This window comes from Lissotriton helveticus, chromosome 4_1 (genome assembly GCF_964261635.1).
Source record: "Lissotriton helveticus chromosome 4_1, aLisHel1.1, whole genome shotgun sequence".
In the NCBI taxonomy this organism is placed as follows: domain Eukaryota; kingdom Metazoa; phylum Chordata; class Amphibia; order Caudata; family Salamandridae; genus Lissotriton; species Lissotriton helveticus.
In genome coordinates this window covers 728,112,186-728,133,189 of record NC_136063.1, presented here as the reverse complement: position 1 = coordinate 728,133,189, position 21,004 = coordinate 728,112,186, and the positions used below count along the sequence as shown (strand labels likewise).

Below are 21,004 nucleotides of genomic sequence, written 5' to 3'. Positions count from 1 at the left end.
CTGGCAGAACTGTATTCAGGCTAATTTATTACAGTGAGCTCAAATGAATGGATTATCATCCAATTGCACTGGTAGTTCAGTCAATAAAGCATTCATGTTTCAGAGGAAAATAATTGTTCCCATATAGTTTAGATATCCGGGACATATTCACCATTGTATTAATGATAGTGTGAGCTGTTGGCTGCTCTCATGAAAGTTTTATATATAGATGGGTAGTTATCAGAACAAGCTGTTTTCCAATGAAACTTTCAAAGTGAAAATATTGCTAAATTGTGCTACGCTACCATTGTCTATTGCACCTGTTGAAACCCAGAGGCGGAATATACCCTTTGTTGACACCTATATACGTGAAACTTCACATTGTAGGTGCATGCCCCCTATGGGCCCCTCAGACTGATCCTATCACACTAGCTGTGCATGAGAAGAGGGGTTATGGGAATCCTATAAAACATATGCCTCATTCACAAATATTTGGTCTTTCCCAGTCCACCTCATGCCCCCATTCCTAATCATATTTAAATAAGATACCAGTCATCAAGCTGCCTTTCTTTACCTCAATGCTCTGTTCCCTTTCAATATATTTATAAGTATCTGGGCTCCAGCTCTCTTCTTACCTGATGCTTTAGAGAAGTGTTTTATTAAAGATTTGGGAACAGACTTCTGATGTACTGCCAAACTGAGATACTCAGATGAGCATAACAACAGAACGGATTTCTCCCTTGGGAGTCTAAAGACCTGAGAGAAAGGAGTCAGAATTGGATGTCACTTCCCCTGCCATTCAACTACTTCCTGGGGGTCCCAAGAGGCTTGGATTAGGCTGGGGAAGAGACAGTGAATTGCCTCTGTACCATTTACATACAATGTAAAGTCACAGTAGTGAAAAACAGGTTTCTTTATTTACTGCTAAGACAACACATTGAGGAAAATTCAAGGTCACATTTCCTGCTCACTCCATCGATGTGTCGTGCAGCCAGCCACACCAAACAAATGCTGCACAGACTGCATAAACAGAGGAGTAACATGTATGGTTTTATGTCAGAATACCAACAACAAAATGTCGTCCTACAAGAATATTGTATCTAGAGTATTGACTACTACTGTAATGTGAAGATCAAAATAGATTTTCTGCTCTTTACCTCTATATAACGAAGAAATATTTATGTTGTAAAAATATGTCAGACTTAATATTCTGGTAATACAACAATGGATAGTAAGAAAGATCGTAAACATGTATATTTCGATAGTAACCATCATTATTATCTCAGTTGAAAGAGTTCCCTTATTTTGGGGGCTTTAAAAATAGATTTCTGTAAGCCCTAAATATTTTGAGAAAGAAAAAGACATAGCCAGGAGATGCCGTGTAATTCGCTGTGAGGAAAACAGAACAACATACTTGTGAGACATTGTGGGATAAGGAAGTGTGCTTCATATCTGTCACTTCTGCACACAAAATTATTAGGTTTTAATGAAAATAAAATCAGAAGAACTTACTTTAAACTCTGGAAACTCCTCACGGTCTACTGCTCTTGTAGCTTTGATCTCTCCAGTTTGTGGCACTATGAAGAAAATGCCAGTAGGATACTGGTCTACACCAGCCCCAGCAATGCTGTATAAAATAGTGAAATTTTGCTGGGTGTCAGACTGAATCTGTAAGAAAGAAAAAAACATAGCTAGGGAGGTCACTGCTGCAAAAGTCTTCAAAGAGAGGTTTATTCAAATGCAATAAAATCTATGATCTTGTGTATACATAAAAATACGCTTAACATCTATAGCAAAAGCCCAATTTACTTGTGGAGTACATTATCTCGAAATACTTGTTCTCTGTACACAGTGTGGGGTTGTTGGGTATTGAACCATGGGGGGCTTGGTAAATATTTGCCTAAAATGTCACAATGTGTGAGAGCCTCATACATATTGGACACACTTGGGCCTGTGCGTGGTTACAGCGCTTCCTTTGTTCTCAGTATATGTACTGTATACCCCAGGGCTACCATACGTGCTTTATTAATGACAGCTATGTCACTTTGTTCAAACACTTTTCTTTGTCACTCTAATGATGCGCTTCCAGACTGGCCATGGAAGAAACCCGGCAAGAACTCAATGACGGGGAAAGACCTCCCCTGAGTCAGTCACTCAAGTTCTGTCTATGCAGGTATGTCAACCAAGGAATACCATGCTCTAAATTACAAATAAATGTTATTCAGAGGAGGTGGCCTCTGAAGACATCTTTGGTGTCAGGAAAGAGCACAAAAGATTGGACCAATCGGGGCACTGGACGCACAACCAGCATCAAGTCAAGGGATGACGAGCAGTGTAGTTTGGAATCTTTCCGTTACCAAGCAGTACGGTAGAAAAGACATGGATGCCTGACAATGCCGCATTTGTCAGGCAGGTATTATCGGAGTCAAAGTGCAACACTTGGAACATCCTTTGCTCTGGAGAGTGAGGCTCTGTTATGGTATAGTTATGCAGGAGAAAGTAATCAGGGGGGTGTATCATTGCGCCAATGCCACTGGTGTACTGGCCTAAGGGTCACATGGTGTGAAGGGCCCAGGCATTTTTTTTTACCACATCAGGGCCCATATTATGCAAACGGTGCAATTTCATTGTTTGCACCGGGTGCACCTTTTAAAAGGTACACCCAGCACAAACAATAATAATTTGGTGCATTATTATGGTGAATGCGCTGCCCCCAAGGCAACCGCAAACTCGTGCTGCCCTGGGGGCAGTACATTTCTGTGGAAAACTGAGCAGCTGTTTTGAAGTTGCTCCGTGTTTTCACATCGCAGGTGGAAACCCGTCTGCACTTTGAAGGGGGAAGAGAGATCCCCTTGCAGGCAGGTGCATGAGTGACTGCACCTGCCTGCAAGATGATGTCTGGGTGGTCCATGGGAGCCCCTTTAATCCCTCCGGAGGGCTGCCATCAAGGGGAGCACTTTCAGTGCGCCTCCTGAGAGCTTTTTTGTCTCTGCGACAGTGTCAGAAATACGGTGCACATGTCCATGCAGATGAGGGAATGCCCTTTGAAGATTGCGCTGGTGATATCTGTGCTCCAGCGCTATCGGTATTACAGAAGGGGACGCACAAGCATCTGCAGCCCTTTCTGCAATACCAAAGTGACCCAGAGGTTGGCATAATGGGTGCAACGGATGGGCACATTTATAATATGGCCCCAGGAGTGACTCCTGATGTGCAGCTTTAATGATAAGGAACATAATGTATTGGTGGCAAAAGAGCATATTACAGGTTCGTGTCTATGTACATTGAAAGGGAACATGACTGACGACCTTGCAATGCTGAAGGGAGAACAGGGCGACCACTAGCACGCATAAAATAAATAAACCCACAAATCCATCCAAGTTAGTCCCATAGGGGCTTATTTACGAGACGTGCGCTACAGGACCTTCACTTTTTTGGATGCTAGGGAGGCGCAAGCCTCTCAATCCAAGCTATGAAGCCACAAAAAGCCATTCTGAATATTTATGCATGGCCTCATAGATATGGAGTAAGACAAAGCAGCACAAGTCGCTGCTTTAACTTATTCTGCGCCAAGGGTTCTTTACATGGGCGTTGCAGTGCGTTTTACCACAGATCAGCTATGCATTTTGATGCTGACCCAGATTTACTTCATCACGCAAACCTGGGGCAGCACCAAAACCTTAGCCCTCCGCAGAGCATGCGTAACAAGGATAAATAATTTTCTTTCTCTTAAACGCCTCTGAGGATTGTTTTTGTGCAGTAAGGTGGTCCTTCCTGTACAAAAACAAACCTGCCTGCAACGGAGGCACCCTTGCTCCATGGTGCAAGGGTGCCTACGTTGGCACTAGGGAGCAAATTGTGCACTAGTGCAGGGAGAAAGGACACGGATGCACAGTATTTCATAACTATTGTGCATTCTGCTCTTTCACACTGGCTTAGGGTAGTGCAGCAAGAAAACCTGTGGTGACGCCCTATGCCAATTGCCCATAAATGAGGCCCATTGTATCCAAACTCAATACAAAATATTTCGTGAGACAATTTATAGACCGCTGCCTCCCTAAAAGTTGTCGAATGAGCAAAATGCCACCAATAGGATTGTCACGTTTGAAAGCTAAATACATGCACCAGAACTAAAGTTGGCGAAAGAGGCTCAAGGCGGAGCGTTGGGAGCACCAACACGTGCCTGGTCTCATTGGATGAGCTCTGTGCTACCTTAGCAATGATCAAGCCTGCGCTTGTCCTGGAACGCAACTTGACCTCAGTTTGATAATAATTAGGGCTTCCGGTTTTCCGTTTTTACTGATTTTTACAGATAAATATAGACAGAAAACAATGTGTTTCCTAGTACATGGATTGCCGAAGCACTCTATTATGAGTAAACAAGATTGTTCAGTGACAATTTACAAGCAATTTCAATAACATCAAAATGACAGAAGTGAAAAGAGTTCCAAAAGATGAGTGAATCTTGGAGTCTTTAATGAAGATTACAGCCAGCCGACACGTGTTTCATCGCCTTCGCGATTCCTCAGGGCTGAAACAAACAAATAAGTAGCATCTAGCATATTCTTTGAGCGAATAAATTGACATACAAGACCATATTGTCTGGTCATTAAACCGTACAGTCAATGCTTCCTCCTACCGTGAGCATACAGTGATTTTTTCAAATTTGTTTCACTAGTGCCACCACAACACATCCAATATTTGTAAATTAAAAATTGATTTGTTCAAATTTGTGAGGAACCTTAAACTTAAAAAGCATTTCTTTGGTTTGGAGAAAAGGGACAGAGGGGTTAGAAATACACCTGTAATAAGCACCACTGATTCTTTATCAATAAATGATGTGCATGCAACTCACCTTCTCCTATCATTGACCGATATGGAAGATTCTCCTCTAGATATGGATAGACTTCTAGAGGAGTTGGACATAGAATCTGATTACAGCATTGTCAGTGGGCTCAAGTCAAAGTCGAAATGGATTCCCACACTACCTGGTGGCAATGCCATAGACAACTTTTATAGACGTGTGTTAGAAGATCTTGGCAACCTGAACCGTCTATGCAAGGACAGAATGTTCAAATACAAGGATAATCTCACCATTGGGGAAAGAGCAGCACTCAACACACTGATGAATGACAACACTATCACCATACGAGAGGCGGACAAGGGAGGGAACGTAGTGATAATGGATCGCATAGATTATCAACTAGAAATCCGTCAACAATTACAAGATGAATTATGCTATGAACGCCTCACTTATAACCCCATTGGTCCCTTAACGATTGAGATTAATTCTCGTTTGTTAAATTGGAAACAATCAGGGTTACTGAACGAGGAAGAACACCTGTATTTAAAAGTATTCAGACCGACATATCCATGGTTATACACTTTGCCCAAGATACACAAAAACCTACCTTTTCCACCAGGGAGACCAATTGTATCTGGCATAGGGGGCCCCACAGAAAGAATAGCGGAATACGTGGATCTCTTCCTAGGCCCGCTAGTTAAAAACTTACCTTCCTACATACAGGACTCTAAGCACATTCTGAGTACCCTAGCAGACATGGAATGGCAAGAAGATTTTCTTCTTGTAACGATGGATGTGGTGTCCCTGTATACCAGTATTGATACAGATTTGGGTATTCAGGCTATTAACAAATTTCTTTGTAACAGACCGGCCACACTTTGGAAACACACTGAGATGCTATCCACGATGATAGAATTGGTTCTTAAAAATAACTATTTTATGTGTGATAAACACTGGTACCGACAAAAGCAAGGTGTAGCCATGGGCTCTAAGATTTCACCCTCGTTTGCAAATCTATTCATGGGCGCACTGGAGGCAGACCTGATTTGGGGCAAGAAGGGTGCTCAATATATCGACTCCATAATCTTTTGGGGTCGATATATTGATGACTGCATCCTCATTTGGTCAGGCTCAGTGGAGCAACTACAGAATTTCTTTGACTACCTCAATAATAATACGTGGAAGATCAGCTTCACGATGAAGTGGAGCAAAACGAATATAGAATTCTTAGACATTGAGTTCTATATCTCATCCAATTGTCTGCACAGTAGACTGTTCAGGAAGTCAACAGCATGCAATGCAATCCTGCATGCCTCAAGCTCTCACCCCTCACACCAGATCAACGCCATACCTTTTGGCGAATTTATTCGGGCAAGAAGAAACTGTAGTGAGGACTGTGAGTTCAGGAGATGTCTTATCAGCATGAAAGAAAGATTCCACACTAGGGGTTATGCAAAGAACACCATTGCAAAAGCTGAGAAAAGAATTCAGAGAGTTAAGAGAATAGACACTCTAACCACTAGACAAAAGTCTAATTCTGAGGATAAGAACTACATAAGAATGGTCACGGATTTCAATTCACTCCATTCTGACTTACGAAGAAGCCTAAACAAGCATTGGAGTCTACTGAAATCCGAAAAAGCATTGACTGAGTACATCACAGATCGACCACAAATCTCTTTTAGAAGAGGGAATACATTACGGAGCAAGTTGAGTCCCACAGTACCCCGGGACATTAGGAGTGCTGATTGGTTGACACAACGTGGTCTGGGTTTCCACAAATGCGGATTCTGCAGTATGTGTAAATGGGCGAAACACGGTACAACAAACTTTGTTGGCCCTGATGGAGTAGATTACACCATCAGGAGTAATATCAATTGCACAACCAAATTTGTCATTTATATTATTGAATGTGAATGTGGCAAACAGTATGTGGGAAGCACGATTAGACCTTTGAAAGAGAGAATGATGGAACATATGAGAGCCATTGTGAATTGTGATCCCAAATATCCTGTGCCCTTACACGTAGCCTTATGCCAAAAAGATCTAAAAAACAAAAAGGTGCAATTTTTTGGAATAGAAACTATACCATTGGCAATAGGAGGTGGGAATCGTGAACTGAGACTGAGACGCACTGAAGCGACTTGGATTTTGCGCTTGAAATCTGTAGAGTTAGGGTTAAATTATGATCAAGAAATGCAATACTTTTTGGGAGATTGAATGTTACATGTGATTGTCACAAAAGTCAAAAATGTTGCAGAATTGTGCTTGTGTAACACGTTGATACCTAGAGTTTTCCTAATGCTGGGATGAGTCTCCTGTACTGATAAATATTGTTATGAGACCCAAATATTAACTTATGATATTGTACATAATGTTTTGTGATATGCAGTCACAGTATGATTGGGCTATTCACTTATAAGGAAACCTTTCTCAACCACGGTGCGCACTTCACTACTGGTAACAATATCAGAATCTATTGTCACGCTGCACGCGTGAATATGAATTCACCTTGAAAAATACCCGAGTTCCCTATGACACACGCCGACCGACAATATGGTACGTATGTACGCTGTATGCATCGATTATAGCACTTCGGATGACTGATACTGCGACCAACTAATCGTATATCGGGAACAATATATATTCGCGTCTGACAGACATATATGAATAATTTCTCAATACACACTGTTTTTTATCTTATACGTTATGTAAACATCACATTACTGACAAACTGAGTCAGTAATTGGCGGAATTGGATGGAATACATTGAGACAATCCAATATGGCCGGTAGCGCTATTCTCTCATGCGCTCTAGTCTACGGAACGCGTCACGTTCTGGCGCGCATATACGTTGATTTGAACACAATCACGTGTCCAAACAGGAACAGGGCTCGGAGGAGGTGCACCCACCGGACACAGTTGGAAGAGCCTAACACGGGTAAGTGAATCATGCGAGCGTACAAGAATAGTGTAACAGGACGGTTATTATGATTCACTTTCTAGAAACGAGCATAGGTCGTAATACCCCTATCGCTCATCTTCTTTGTAGCTTGATACACGCTTGAACGGGAACCGCAACCGGTATCCACGCACAGGAAGCTAAATAGGTAAGACTAAGTCGAGACCTTCCAATGGAGAACGTTGTCCAATAATGACTAACCGTGGCAACATTTGACGGTAATATTATTTTCTCTAACAGCATCTCTTCTTAGAAAACGGAAGTCTCAAAATTTCATACAATATATCGGGTGGTCTCCGAGCCCCACTTATACTTTTGTGATCTATAGACTCATGTAAGTAGAATATAAGTACCTTCAAGATTAATGCTTGACATGCAGCGTACGTTTATAATTTCGGTACTAGTAATGATTTCTAAGTAATAATAAGAGGGGGAATGTGAACGCAGATCATTTTGAATACCATGACTCTAATGAGATAATCTCTGTGGAATTAAATGACATAGGGAAAGAAAAAACGTAGATCCCCGGGATGACGTTTCGAACACTATGTATCTAAGGTGACATATTCTACTTTTACTTTGTCACAGAAATAAAGAGATTTACCGCTGCTGGTCGCACTCGAACTAGTGCAACTGGTCAAGGGCCCGGCTGGGTCGGAATTATCACCAGCTGAGCGGTGAGTCTGCTTTGAGTTACTGGCGGACAGTTTCATTGTGGTGATATCTTGCCTGAATATCACTTAAGCACGGTTAGTGATGAGATTTTTGTCTTTTCTTTTCAACAAATATTCAGACCTTCTGACGTGGACACGGCCATCTAGGTATGCTTTCACAATGACACATGTTTTCACTTTATCACAAAGATTGAGCATGAAAGGATGTAAGAGCCGTACACGGATAGGACACCTCCGCTGCGACGTAGAGCACGTGTCATTGTTTGTGGGTTTAGAAACCCAATGATTTTTTCGTACCCTGCACATATCCATCACAATCATTTTCACATATATCCACGTCCTTATAGAACATCGGTTGTAGACACCCTATTTCGACACGGATGTGTTGTGGTGGCACTAGTGAAACAAATTTGAAAAAATCACTGTATGCTCACGGTAGGAGGAAGCATTGACTGTACGGTTTAATGACCAGACAATATGGTCTTGTATGTCAATTTATTCGCTCAAAGAATATGCTAGATGCTACTTATTTGTTTGTTTCAGCCCTGAGGAATCGCGAAGGCGATGAAACACGTGTCGGCTGGCTGTAATCTTCATTAAAGACTCCAAGATTCACTCATCTTTTGGAACTCTTTTCACTTCTGTCATTTTGATGTTATTGAAATTGCTTGTAAATTGTCACTGAACAATCTTGTTTACTCATAATAGAGTGCTTCGGCAATCCATGTACTAGTTAGTAGTAGTTCTCTACTCAAAGGAGTGGTTGGGGTTTGTCCACTCGCCGACTAGCACCTAGGAGACTTATATTATCTATAACTGTATGCGTATGAACTGGCAGTGCACCCACCTATAACTGATACAAAACCCCCCTTTTCCCTAACAATGTGTTTCCTGTCTGTATTTATTTTAAAAAGTGGAAAAATACTGAAAATTGTGCTAATTGTGAGAAACTCCATGCTGTCTTTAATGAATTCTAGGCAACAGCTGAGCAGGCAGAGAGCATGGAGGGTTAAAATACAGGATGAGATTTCCTCAAATACATGTATAAGATAACATATATTTGTAGTATGAGGCTAATATGTACTTGTGTGTATAGTCTTTTGTTATACGTGGCTGCTTAGATTGCTAAAACGTGACTGGCATCCATATTTGAGTGCCAGTCGAAGAGTTATATAAACGCAGAAATATACCATTTTACATCTACATTTATGCTTGAAACACAAAATAAATATGGAAAAATACCTGTAAGATGGCCAAATAATAAATATGGATAAATACAGACGGAAATGTTAAAAATAAAAAACTACAACCTGGAGGGGAGCCCTAATAATAATGTGCAGGAGACAGTCTCTGCCATAACTACATATACCCAGTAGATGGCGATAACGGTCCATGCAATTTAGCGCAGTTCACAAACGTAGAATGAAGGCGTCCACTATTATCAACTTCTTAAATAATTGCTTGCTTTCAGTAAGTACTATGTTGGGAAAGGCTGTGGCTTCACGCCAAGAAAACACAGTACCTGCTGAACGATTTACCTTGAGGCGTGGTGGGAACTTAATAAACTATAGGTAAGCGACAGCCAACCACCATTTTTTAAGCTAAAGCAGCTCTCTTTGGACATGGTGTACTGACACGTGGTTGCACTGTAGTTCACGATAGTGCACGAAACTTTACTGTAGATATTACAAAGCACGTGGACTGAGCACACAAAGGGAAAAATAGAACTCAGGAGAAAACATTCGGAACACAGTTCATGACAAACCCTTAACCAATACAGTTCCCTATACGGATTGCAGGTGTAAAATAATGCAACGACATTTATGGTTATGGGCTAAGATGTGTCCAGGGCTACATTTGCAGGAGAAAAACGGCGTGTAAGGCATGGGAACCACTGCAGCCAGGGCCCGGCACCCACCTGCTGCACCAGCATCGGGAAGGGGCCCAGAGAGTTCTCCATCATGGACACGGGCTGCGGAGCCCACCGCCGCTTGGTGCGCCTGAGGAGCGCCTCTCTCGCGATTCTCGTCTTGTGCGTCTTGTGTTCCTGAAATGTAAACAAATACAAGAGTGATTTGATGCCAATGGATGAACGAAGCGCAGAGCACTTCTTTTTTTAATTTCAATAAATTGTTATTGTTTTTTTTTTTTTGCATAAAAAATATAAACATATAACATACACTTATCATGGGCAGCTCGTTCCAGGGTTTCAGCCCAGGCTCGTTGGATTGTGTAGTCTTACTTTACAGCTATAATCTTGCTAGGTTGGTCCCCTTTTCCAACTGTCCCCTTATAGGGCGGGGAGGAGGTGGAGTGCTTGTCGAAGATGCAAAGTGCAAACTAGTGCATGAAAGAGCGGGTGGCGGCCGGAAAACTTCAGCCGCTTTGCTGATCTAATAATGTAACACATGAAGTGAGGGCACGGAACACTCATCGTTATTACACAACCACGCCTAGTCCCACCCTATTTCTTGAGGTAAAGGATCAAGTAGATGTTGTGGGCTGGAAATGTGTCAAGTTATTCACCTCAATATTCTGCCTGCTGCTGCACACTATGCTGCGCCCCAGGGCCCCATCCTGGTGCCAATCAACTTCAAAGATTAGTTTGAATCACCTGGAACCCTTCTTAAAGGTCTTTGAATATTTTTCAACACGTCTTTGACACTCACATTTATCTTAAATTGGACTCTGCCTGACTCCGTCTCTAAGAACAGGCCAGCGCTTCAAGCCATTCACCAATAGTTGCATGAATCTCAGTTCCTCGAAGACTCCGTTTCTAAATCTCTCACCAAGCTGCCGACTGCAGACCCAGGCAGGCTTGGCTCAAAGCCATCAAGAATATTGACTTTACTCTAAAACGTGCTCACACTGCCAACAAACTTGGATTCTGCCTGGATGAAAACCTTCACTTCAAGGAGCCTGGACAAGACATGGCTAACAGAGCAAGATTTAAAATGCAGGAGCTCAAACCCCTAACGTGCATACTTTACGCGGATGTATGACGTTACAACGCATACATTTACATCGCGGTACATTACATTGCGGTTTTTACAACACAAGTCGTTACAACGACTTGCGTTGGAGGGCGCTGGACTTAGGAGTAGTAAAATTTACTATTCCAACTCCAGTCTACATACAGTAGGGAAGGTGTTGGATAGTAAATTATACTATTCCTTGTCCTGGAACGCCATCCAGAGCAAGTCGTTGTAACGACTTGTGTTGTAAAAATTGCGATGTAATGACATCGCAATGTAATACCCGCGTTGTAAACGATGTTTCCCACTTTACGCAAGACTTAGCAGTATCACTAGAAATTCTGCTCATTTCCTGCATTGATTATGGTTCAGGCCTGAAATCTGACTCCACTGATAGAGCTGTCTGACATGATCCTGCGAGATTTCTGACCAACACATAAAACAACTAAACTTAGCACTTCAGCTCCTCCTTTCCTTGAATGACCAGCTATTGATCATAGTTGCTGCATGGAAGAGCTTGCTTCACTAGGAGAGCCTAACACTTCAACAGTTACCTTTCTTAGAAGTTACCCATGTCAGAGGGGCTACCAAACATGCAACCCAAAAACAGAAGCACCATATCTTTCGAAAAGAAGTGCATCTTGGAGAGGTCCTTCTCCGATAACATAAACAGAGACCGAAACTCCATCTTTTGCTCTGCCTTCAAATGCGTCCTAACATTCGCTCATTAAGAAACATCTTCTCATGACTGCATATCACCCTTCTTTCTGCTCTCTGTAATAGCCCATGTGAAGCTCTTCTTCTCACCATGTCTTACCCAAGCTCGCTGTTTTAATGCGATGCTCAGCTTCATGATATGCCACTAATTTATCTTTACCCTACCCCGATCATAGCGCACCACCTGACCACGGGCCTGGAGAACCGAAGGAGCTTACACGCACTCAAATCAGATATAAACATTTAAGTGAACCTATATATGTATATGACCTTTGCAGGTGGCCACCAGCTCTTTTATCTGCATTTCACTGAGTGCCCCTCCTTACGATTCACTTCTAGAGATGCCACTGCCTCCAAGAATGTAAGCACTCTGAAACATTAACAATGACTTGATTTTTCAAACAGCACTCATAATGCACTGCACTAACAGGTGTTACTCTGGAGAGCTGGAGAGAGACCCGTCTCATCACCTGCTTTTTAGATCTGCCTGTGCTTTTGCCACATACATTGTAATATAAAAGTGCTCGGGTGTCGTGCCACGTTACTGAAAATGCAAAGTGGAAGAAACGACGTAGGAAATGTAAAACCACAGGGTGACAAATATGGCATCACATGAGAAGGGCATCTCTCCGCTGGATGTAGCTGAGGGAAGACAGCACAGAGATCCTTGCGCCGCCAGAAGATCACACATTCAAAGTGAATCCTGTCAGGGGTGGCCTTGTCGTGCACGCGGGCCAGGTCGCCTACATGACTACCAGAGATGGGCAAATGCAATGCCCTTATTTACATTATTACAACACAACACACATCTCGCCCTTATTAGAATGTACAGAAGGCACAATGTCGAAAGCATGTTTTGTATCATTGCGGCGCACTGCGCCTTTTAACCTGTGTAGCGTTCATGTCGACATCACTCATTTAAAATCATGATTCCGTGGCATTTTAGTCGTATGTTCCCTCTACTAGGTCACATATTCCTTCTAGTTGGGGCATCTGTTGCAGCCTGGGTGCTATACAATCGAAGTTTTCAGACTTTAGGACTTAGCTATTAGAGGGACCCGTTCCCTGTGCCAAGGTCCCATTTCCAGCAAATTGCTACAAAGTTACTGCGAGTAGCAAGAATTCCTCTAAAAATAACTCTCGTCTGTAACATGATAGCAATCGGGGCAAGTCACAGACCGAGACTGATTAATACCCCCATGACTGCTGGTGGGTCAGTAAAATACAGCAATCGGAGTTCAAGGGGCGCCTCAGGGACCTGGCCTCCGGCGCTGCTGCACCACAGGTATCTACGCACCTGACCACATATAGCCAGTGTTTTAAATGAGCCAGTACTGTCCGGTACGGAGTGCCGGCACTTTTTTATTTTGAGAGTGAGAGTACCGGCACTTCTCAGAAACATGCAGATACTCTGGTACAGAGTAACTGCACTTCTATTTTTCCATTTGAAGCACTGCATATAGCGTACTATAACTGTGTCCTCTACACAAAGCACAACATTGAAATGCAGGAGTTACTTTACCTTATTTTTGTGTTTCAGTTTCACAGTTAGCTGTTTTTCGACTCCCGTGATCGCATCCTCCAGGCTGAGCGTCAGAGTCCGCTTCCCCGAGGACATTGAAATGCTGTGCCTGGCGAAGAGCGAGCCATCGTTTCCGACTATGAAGTCTGGGTCATTCGACCGAACAATGAGATGGTCGGAGTTCAGACAATCGGCCACGTTGACTGAAAAATAATTGGTGCATCAACAACGTTAGATGAAGGCACTTAGAAGCTGGAATTGAAATACTAAAAAGTGTGTGGCTCTTCTGCGCATGCATTGTTCCACAGGGAATTGTTGACATTCCATGAAAGACATTTTGAAACTAAGGGGAATTTTTAAATTGAATTCAAATGAATTACTATGAGAACATGAAAGTAAAAAAAAAACAGCTTTACTTCAATCAAACAGAGTTCAAAGAAATTAAAATGAAATAAAATAATCCGCCCTCGCTCATCTAATGCGACATAGGAGACACATCAAAAGGAAACAAATAGAAATCGTGTATTTCGACTAGATCTGCTGTAATGCATGGACATGAGATTCAGGCTAAGGCTATCAGTAACTTAAGCCACACTGGTGGTCTACACAATGTCCCAGTACGTTAAAACAAGTGCCACAATTCACAGTGACAAACCCCTGTTTTTCTGGTATCATAAATATTACCTTTGACACCTAAACTCTGCAACACATGGTGCAACACTGTACCCTATTTTGATGATTAAACACTGCTAGAGTCACATTGCTTTAATAACCACTCAGGTGTTCAGGTACTTTTTGAAGGAACACATTACCAAAGCGGATCCAGGATACCCCATTTTATATTTCCAATGACCAGGGCATTTGAAAATGGGTCTATGCGCCACCAGGTCTGATGAATAGGATCAGTGTTTCCCAGTTCCATGTGTGAGTTTCATGTTTACCATGCGCCCATGAGTCACAGTTCCATGTGTAAGTAACTGATGCAATTCAGACGTTTCTTTGCATTGGGAATCTGTAGTCCTGCTTCTCTCCTTATCTAATCAGGACTGCAAGTCTCAGAATACAGATGGACAAACCTGGACTGGATCATATTCTCAGAAATGGGAAAGCGGAGCGCTTCTTAGGGCTAATAAGTAGTCTGATGTACCCTTATGCATCTGTAGTTGGTTGGACATGTCACAAGACTTGGCAGGAAGACAAGAGGTGGTGGACCAAGAGAGTGCTAGTTCATGAAAGATTTAGCATTAACTACCTCAGTTTTTGGTTCCCCAGCAGCTGGACAACTGTTCCAATAGCGTGCAGTAATAATACTTCAGAAAGTATTGCTAGGAGCAGTTTTAATGAGAGGGTAAATAATATAACAGTTTTAGAAATTGTATATCACCTAATGTCTGTAAATCCACAATTTAAATCGGTAGAATACAATAATATATAAAAAGAGAAGTGAATATTTTGAAAAAGCAGACTTTTGAACAGTAGGGCTTGTTCAAAAAGGATCTCCACATCCTTTTTTAAACAAGAACAAGGTAGTATCTCTCTGAAATAGTTGCAATATGTAAAGCTATTGATAAACCCGAAAACTCAGGAAAAAAACCATTCATGTACTAAGAGTAAGGCCATGAGACAAGACAGGAAGTACATTTTTCAGAAATAATACATTTAATAAATATGTTCATTAAAGATGTTGTACTGTTAAAGGAAACTAATGTTGTATACCATTAACGTCGTAACAGTATATAATGTTTAACATTAATAACTGTACATTTGAATGAGGATCAACACAATTATTTTGAATGGAGTCAAATTATCAGACTATATATTCTTGCATCCCAGAATACATTACCAACTGTTCTTTACCATAAGGCACTCTATGTGCAGAATATCTTTAAAACCTTCAAGGTCTTGTCCTGCCATCTCCCACAATCAGCCACAGAGACCACCATATTCTACCACGACTACCAGCCACTCAGCTACACTTTAATGTCCATTTTCATCACAACAGCTTTCCGAACAATGTCTTTTTCTATGACTTTATACTCCCATGCAAGTAATCAACAACGGTGATGAGGCATGTCTTCCTTGATCTGCTGGACACTTGCCACTTTACCTACCCATACAAAAGTAAAGCCGCTAGACCTCATCTTTACCACCATGGCAATCATCAGATGCCACCCATAACAGACCAGACTGATCATTCTATAATCACTTTTGATCTATTTCTTTTTGTCTCTAACCCAAGAAGGTCAACCAAAGGTAGGAACAAGGATAAGCAGACTCCACGAACGCGTCCTACTTTAACTTAACATACAAGGTAGATGCACCCAAACCCAGCACACATGTAGAGATCCAGCTGAAACACTACTGCCCTGCCTTTCTAATAATAGCAAAAACACCCCAGTTCTTATCCAAATCCATGAATACCCACCAATGGCCAGTGTTGTTAGGAGTATGTGGAAAGCAAATGCGCTCGGAGACAACAAGAGAAATAGTGGAAGAGTCTGCAGATCTGATGACTCGAATATGTTGGTGCTCCAGCAGGAGGCAGTCAAAACAGAGTTCAAGTCCCCACCTGATTCATTTAATGTATTTATTTAAATTATTTGTATAGTATAGGTGTATGGACGGAAACCACTTTGTAACACTAGCATGCTCGTAGAAGTTCAGTCCACCTAGCCAGACTCTTCCAGAAAAGTTGATATCTGTAGCTGCACTTGCTGAGCATCATCCAAATCTTAAAACCGTACTTCTGTGGTGGTTGCAACGAATGTAAGGGGGCTATGAATTGTAGGAGAATGGGATGGTCTGGGTGTCTTTTAAAGGCTATAAAATGTGGTTGGTTCATCATGTCTAATTGTGGCAAGTATCAGAGTTGTGCACATATCACCAAAATCATATTGATTCTCAGTTTTCTGGTTCAGTCTTAGCTGTGTGGTGATGAAGTCTGCTATGATGTTTGGAGGTTTTGGTTGAGTGCGCAATACAGTCAACTTATCTGTAAGCAGTGTGGGCCACATCCAGGGGCAGCTCCTCCGTAATAGAGGAGGAGCGGTGCCCCACCTGTCAGTCAGTCAGCAGTCAAGAGAAAAATAAAATGACCGCTAACTGACTGAGCCGATGACAGAAGTGTAGGGAGGGAAGGGGACATGCATAGCAGGGAGGAGTGGAAGGCGCCCTGTAAGTGCGCATGTCTGTTTGACCAGCTGTCTTAGGCTGGCCAAACAGACATGAAAACATAGGTTTCTCCACCCCAGCTGGGTTGTACAGCCGAGTTGGAGAAACATCACAGGTTCCAAGGTACTGTCTGAGTGGCAAACCACGCCACACAGGCCAATCCTAGTGTTGCTCTCATGGTATTGAGAGCAGCACCGGGATTTGGTGGGGAGCCTTTGCCCCAGTGCATTCTGGGAGGTGAACTGGAGAAGAGGACCAAGGCGGCCCGTCATCAGGTAAGTTAAAAAATATATATTATTCCCCCTAATCTCCCGTCCCGCCCAATCCCCACTTAAGTATTGCCGCAGCTGCCACCTGCCACATCCCATACACATGTTGAAGATACCAAGTACAGAACTATCTTTCTTGTCAAATGGTTGCTAATGAAGATCATTGGTAATTTTAATGTTGTGCCTTAGCAGAAAAAGAAAAGGTATGAGCCATTTTCACATCATAAACGGGAGATTCATGTATTTACAACATACGAAATTGCAGGTGAAGATCGGAAATCTGCACAGAATCGACCCTGACATTTTATTTCTGCTTGAACTGGGGATGGAGCTGTGCCTAATTGCTTAGGCTATTTCAAAGTCAAGCTGCCAGTTGGAGAGCCTCTGTTTATGAGAATGTCAAGTGTCTCATCATTTAATATTATATAATGCTCCTTACACAGAAGTGTATAAGTTTTAAGCATGCAGTGATGATGTTTTGCTGATTGAAGTTTCTGTTTACTCAGATCTCCAGCTGAATATCATCTGCAAACATATCAAAATTAATCTGGAAGTAACAAATACCATGTGACAAAGGACTCGTGTAAATGTTAAAATGTAAATATGTGTTTTACTGAGGAAGTGACTGTGCCCATTTAATTTTTGGCGCTAATTTAAAAGAGAGTGGCAAAACCTGAAGAGCTGTGTCAGTGACTTCAGCTAATTTTCAGATGTTTCTGCAGTATTTGGTGCGCCGCTGTGTCATAAATTGCATTTACATTGACTTGGATTAGATGTGCCAGTGACCTGTGTCAAGAGATGACAAAGGTCTTCTCTGAAATTGGTTAGTTTGGTTTCTGTCGCCATCCCTGGTCTCAAACGAGACTGCTATTGTGTATGATATTAGTTGGTAAATTCTTGAAGCCGATGAGTGACTCCATGACTTTATTTAGCAACTTTAGATTCATGATAAGGCAGTTATTTCCAGCTCCAATAGGTGTGCAAAAGGTTTCGTTAGCAGGTGAACGGTGAACCTTGTTCTAGAACCTATAGTACTTTGCATTAGAGAGAGAAGTATGGTGTGTGTACCATAATGTTCAAATTAAAGCAAGTGTCCAGTTAATGTGGCAGTTAAACAAGGTTTGGCATTCTGGTATCCTAGCACAGCTCTTCAAGTCGCATTGTGGTAGAGGCAGAATGGGAAGAGCAGAAAGAAGGGGGTTTGATTGAGCAAAGGTAGATCGTTCTGATTTCTCAAAGACATCAGTCAAACACTTCAGATTCTTGCCCTCATGGAAATGAATCAAGCTTTATCAGAATTGGTCAGATATGATTGGGGAATTCCTTAAGTCTTCCTAGTCTGTTGTTTCCCTGAAGATTTAAAGACATGGGAGCTGGTATTTCCTTTAAAAGATCTGTCGAGTGGCTCTTTCTTGAATTTTAAGAGTTGCTTAAAAGACATAGCGCAATGGATGAACAACAACAAACTCAAGCTGAATGCCGAAAAAATGAGGTGCTGTTCTCCGGTAACAGCCAACCTCCCACCGCAGACTTTGGTTGCTGGTGGAAATGGGTTGTCCCCCCGCCCCCGCAGACTGCGCAAAAAACCTGGGTGTAAAATTGCAGGCGGATCTATCATTCTCGGCCCAAATTCAACAGGCGACAGGCGCTTGCTTTGGTAGTTTGAAGAACCTGCCCAAAGTCTTACACCTTTTCCCAGAAAACTGCAGTCGCTCAGTGGTTCATGCTACAGTAACCTCCCGCCTGGACTACTCGAATGGCCTATATTTAGGCCTTCCAGCGTACCAGATAAAGAAACTGCAGTTGGTCCAGAATGCGGCAGCAAGATTGCTTAAACATGTCCCATTCAAGCAACATATCTCTCCACACCTCAAAGAATTGCACTGGCTGCCAGTCACTAACAGAATAAAGTTTAAGGCCCTAACCTTAGCATTTCGGGCATTCCATGGATCCTCCCCCAATTATCTGAAGCAGAGGCTTGGTGCATACAAACAGCCTCGCTTACTTAGATCTAGCTCCAAGAACATGCTATGCACCCCCCGAGTTAGGAAAGCTCGACTGGGGAGCAGATCCTTTACGGTTAGGGCTGCCATGCTCTGGAATACTCTGCCTAATGCCATGCGACAAATCAATAAGCATGGGCGGCAAATCCGTTACGTCCGCGGATTTTTCGGATTTTTGGTGAATACGCAATCCGTGTATTTTACGTATTTTCCAAAAAATCAGAAAAAATCCGCGGATGTAACGGGTTCAAAAATTGAACCCCCACCCACTCATGTAATGGCGCCAGCAAGCTGCCAGCGCCGTTGTAAAATAGTTACAAAGTTAGCTTGCACAGGAACCACTAGATAAAACGAAGCAGGTGCTGCTTTATTTTATCTAAGTGCTTCCTGTGCAAGCTAACTTTGTAACTATTTTACAACGGCGCTGGCAGCTTGCTGGCGCCATTGTAAACACACACATGGTCGCTGGAACTAGTTGAAGCTCAAATGCAGTGACTCATTCATCAGCCCAGAAACAATCGAGAGCGTCGTCGAGGCTGGGCAATGTGCCTTCTTTATTACCAAATCTACAGTCGAAAGTCAGCTGTGAGGCTGGATAGAGGCCTTTGCATCCTTGACTTTCACAAGCACAATCCCTGTGCTGTTCCTGTGACCAGGAGTCTCTGTATCTTCATCTGCGGCTCTGATCGGCCTCTGACCTTTTATACACACAAGAGGCATGTGCAGCACAATGCCTGTGCTGTTCCTGTGACCAGGAGTCTCTGTATCTTCATCTGCTGCTCTGATCGGCCTCTGACCTTTTATACACACAAGAGGCATGTGCACTCGCATGGAACCCCCTGGCCATGAGTAGGCACATTGTGTTCGCACGGGTTTCTGCACGTTCGCGAGCGTTTTGTTCAATAAAACCCTCGCGAACTTGCAGAAACCCGTGCGAACACGCAAAAAAAAAATACGCTAGGATCCGCGGATTTTGCGTATTGTCGCAATCCGCAAATACGCAAATCCGCAGATCCGCGAATTGCCAATACGCAAAATCCGCCCATGCTTACAAATCAACTCTGAAACCATTTTTAAGAAATAAATTAAAACTTGGCTTTTTAATCTGGAGTAACCTGCTGGACTCTCTGCTGTACGCAGGTCATCCTGCAAATCACCTGTTGCTATAGCGCCGGGAAACCTCCTAGGAGGTAGCTGTTCGCGCTCTATAAATCACAGTATTATTTTGAACTTTTCATTTATCTGAGGTGCATAATGTATGTATGTATGTATTGTGCACTTATATAGCGCGGGCTGCCAACCATAGGGTATCCTGGCGCTTTGACATTACTGAACCAGCTACATAGACACGTTATTATGTTGTTCTAGGGAAAAGATAGGTTTTTAGATTTTTCTTGAAGGATGGCAGGTCTTTCAAGCTCCTCAAAGACAGGGGGAGGGAGTTCCACAGCTTAGCAGCCGCGTGTCCGAAGGACCGACCCCCCATCCGTAGCCTATGAATCCTCGGGACCACCACAAGATATGCTGAGGAGGAACGCAAAGGTCTCACTGCGTGGTACCAAGAGAAGAGGTTATGAAGCATGACTGGGCCTTGGTCATGTAGAGCTTTAAAGACCAGGCAGGATGATTTAAAAAGGATACGCTGCTGGACTGGCAGCCAATGGAGGTCTTTAAGAGCAAAGGAGGAGGAAGCAGCGCGCGGCCTGGAGAGAGCTAGCTTCGCAGCCATATTTTGAATGCGCTGCAGCTTGTAGATCAGAGTGCCAGGTGCCCCTAAAAGCAGTGCATTGCAATAATCTATCCTACTAAGGATAATGCCACGCACCACCTCTGGCCTAGCCTGGATCGGGAGCAGGGGGAGGATTTTCCGCAAAGTACGGAGTAGCAGCATACATGTGGAGATAGTTTTTTTACGAAGCCGTCCGACT

General features: G+C 42.8%; 1 protein-coding gene across 1 annotated transcript in view; it reads right to left on the bottom strand.

The window, feature by feature from the left end:
• The window catches only part of LOC144828843 (desmocollin-2-like), a 144,865-nt gene that overhangs the window by 84,557 nt on the left and 39,304 nt on the right, over nt 1-21,004 (bottom strand). The window contains exons 3-5 of the mRNA XM_078687380.1: nt 13,634-13,836; nt 10,338-10,466; nt 1,492-1,647 (exon numbers count right to left, since the gene is read on the bottom strand). Coding sequence (XP_078543506.1) covers nt 1,492-1,647; nt 10,338-10,466; nt 13,634-13,836 — 488 coding nt within the window. The remainder of the gene's footprint in view (nt 1-1,491; nt 1,648-10,337; nt 10,467-13,633; nt 13,837-21,004) is intronic.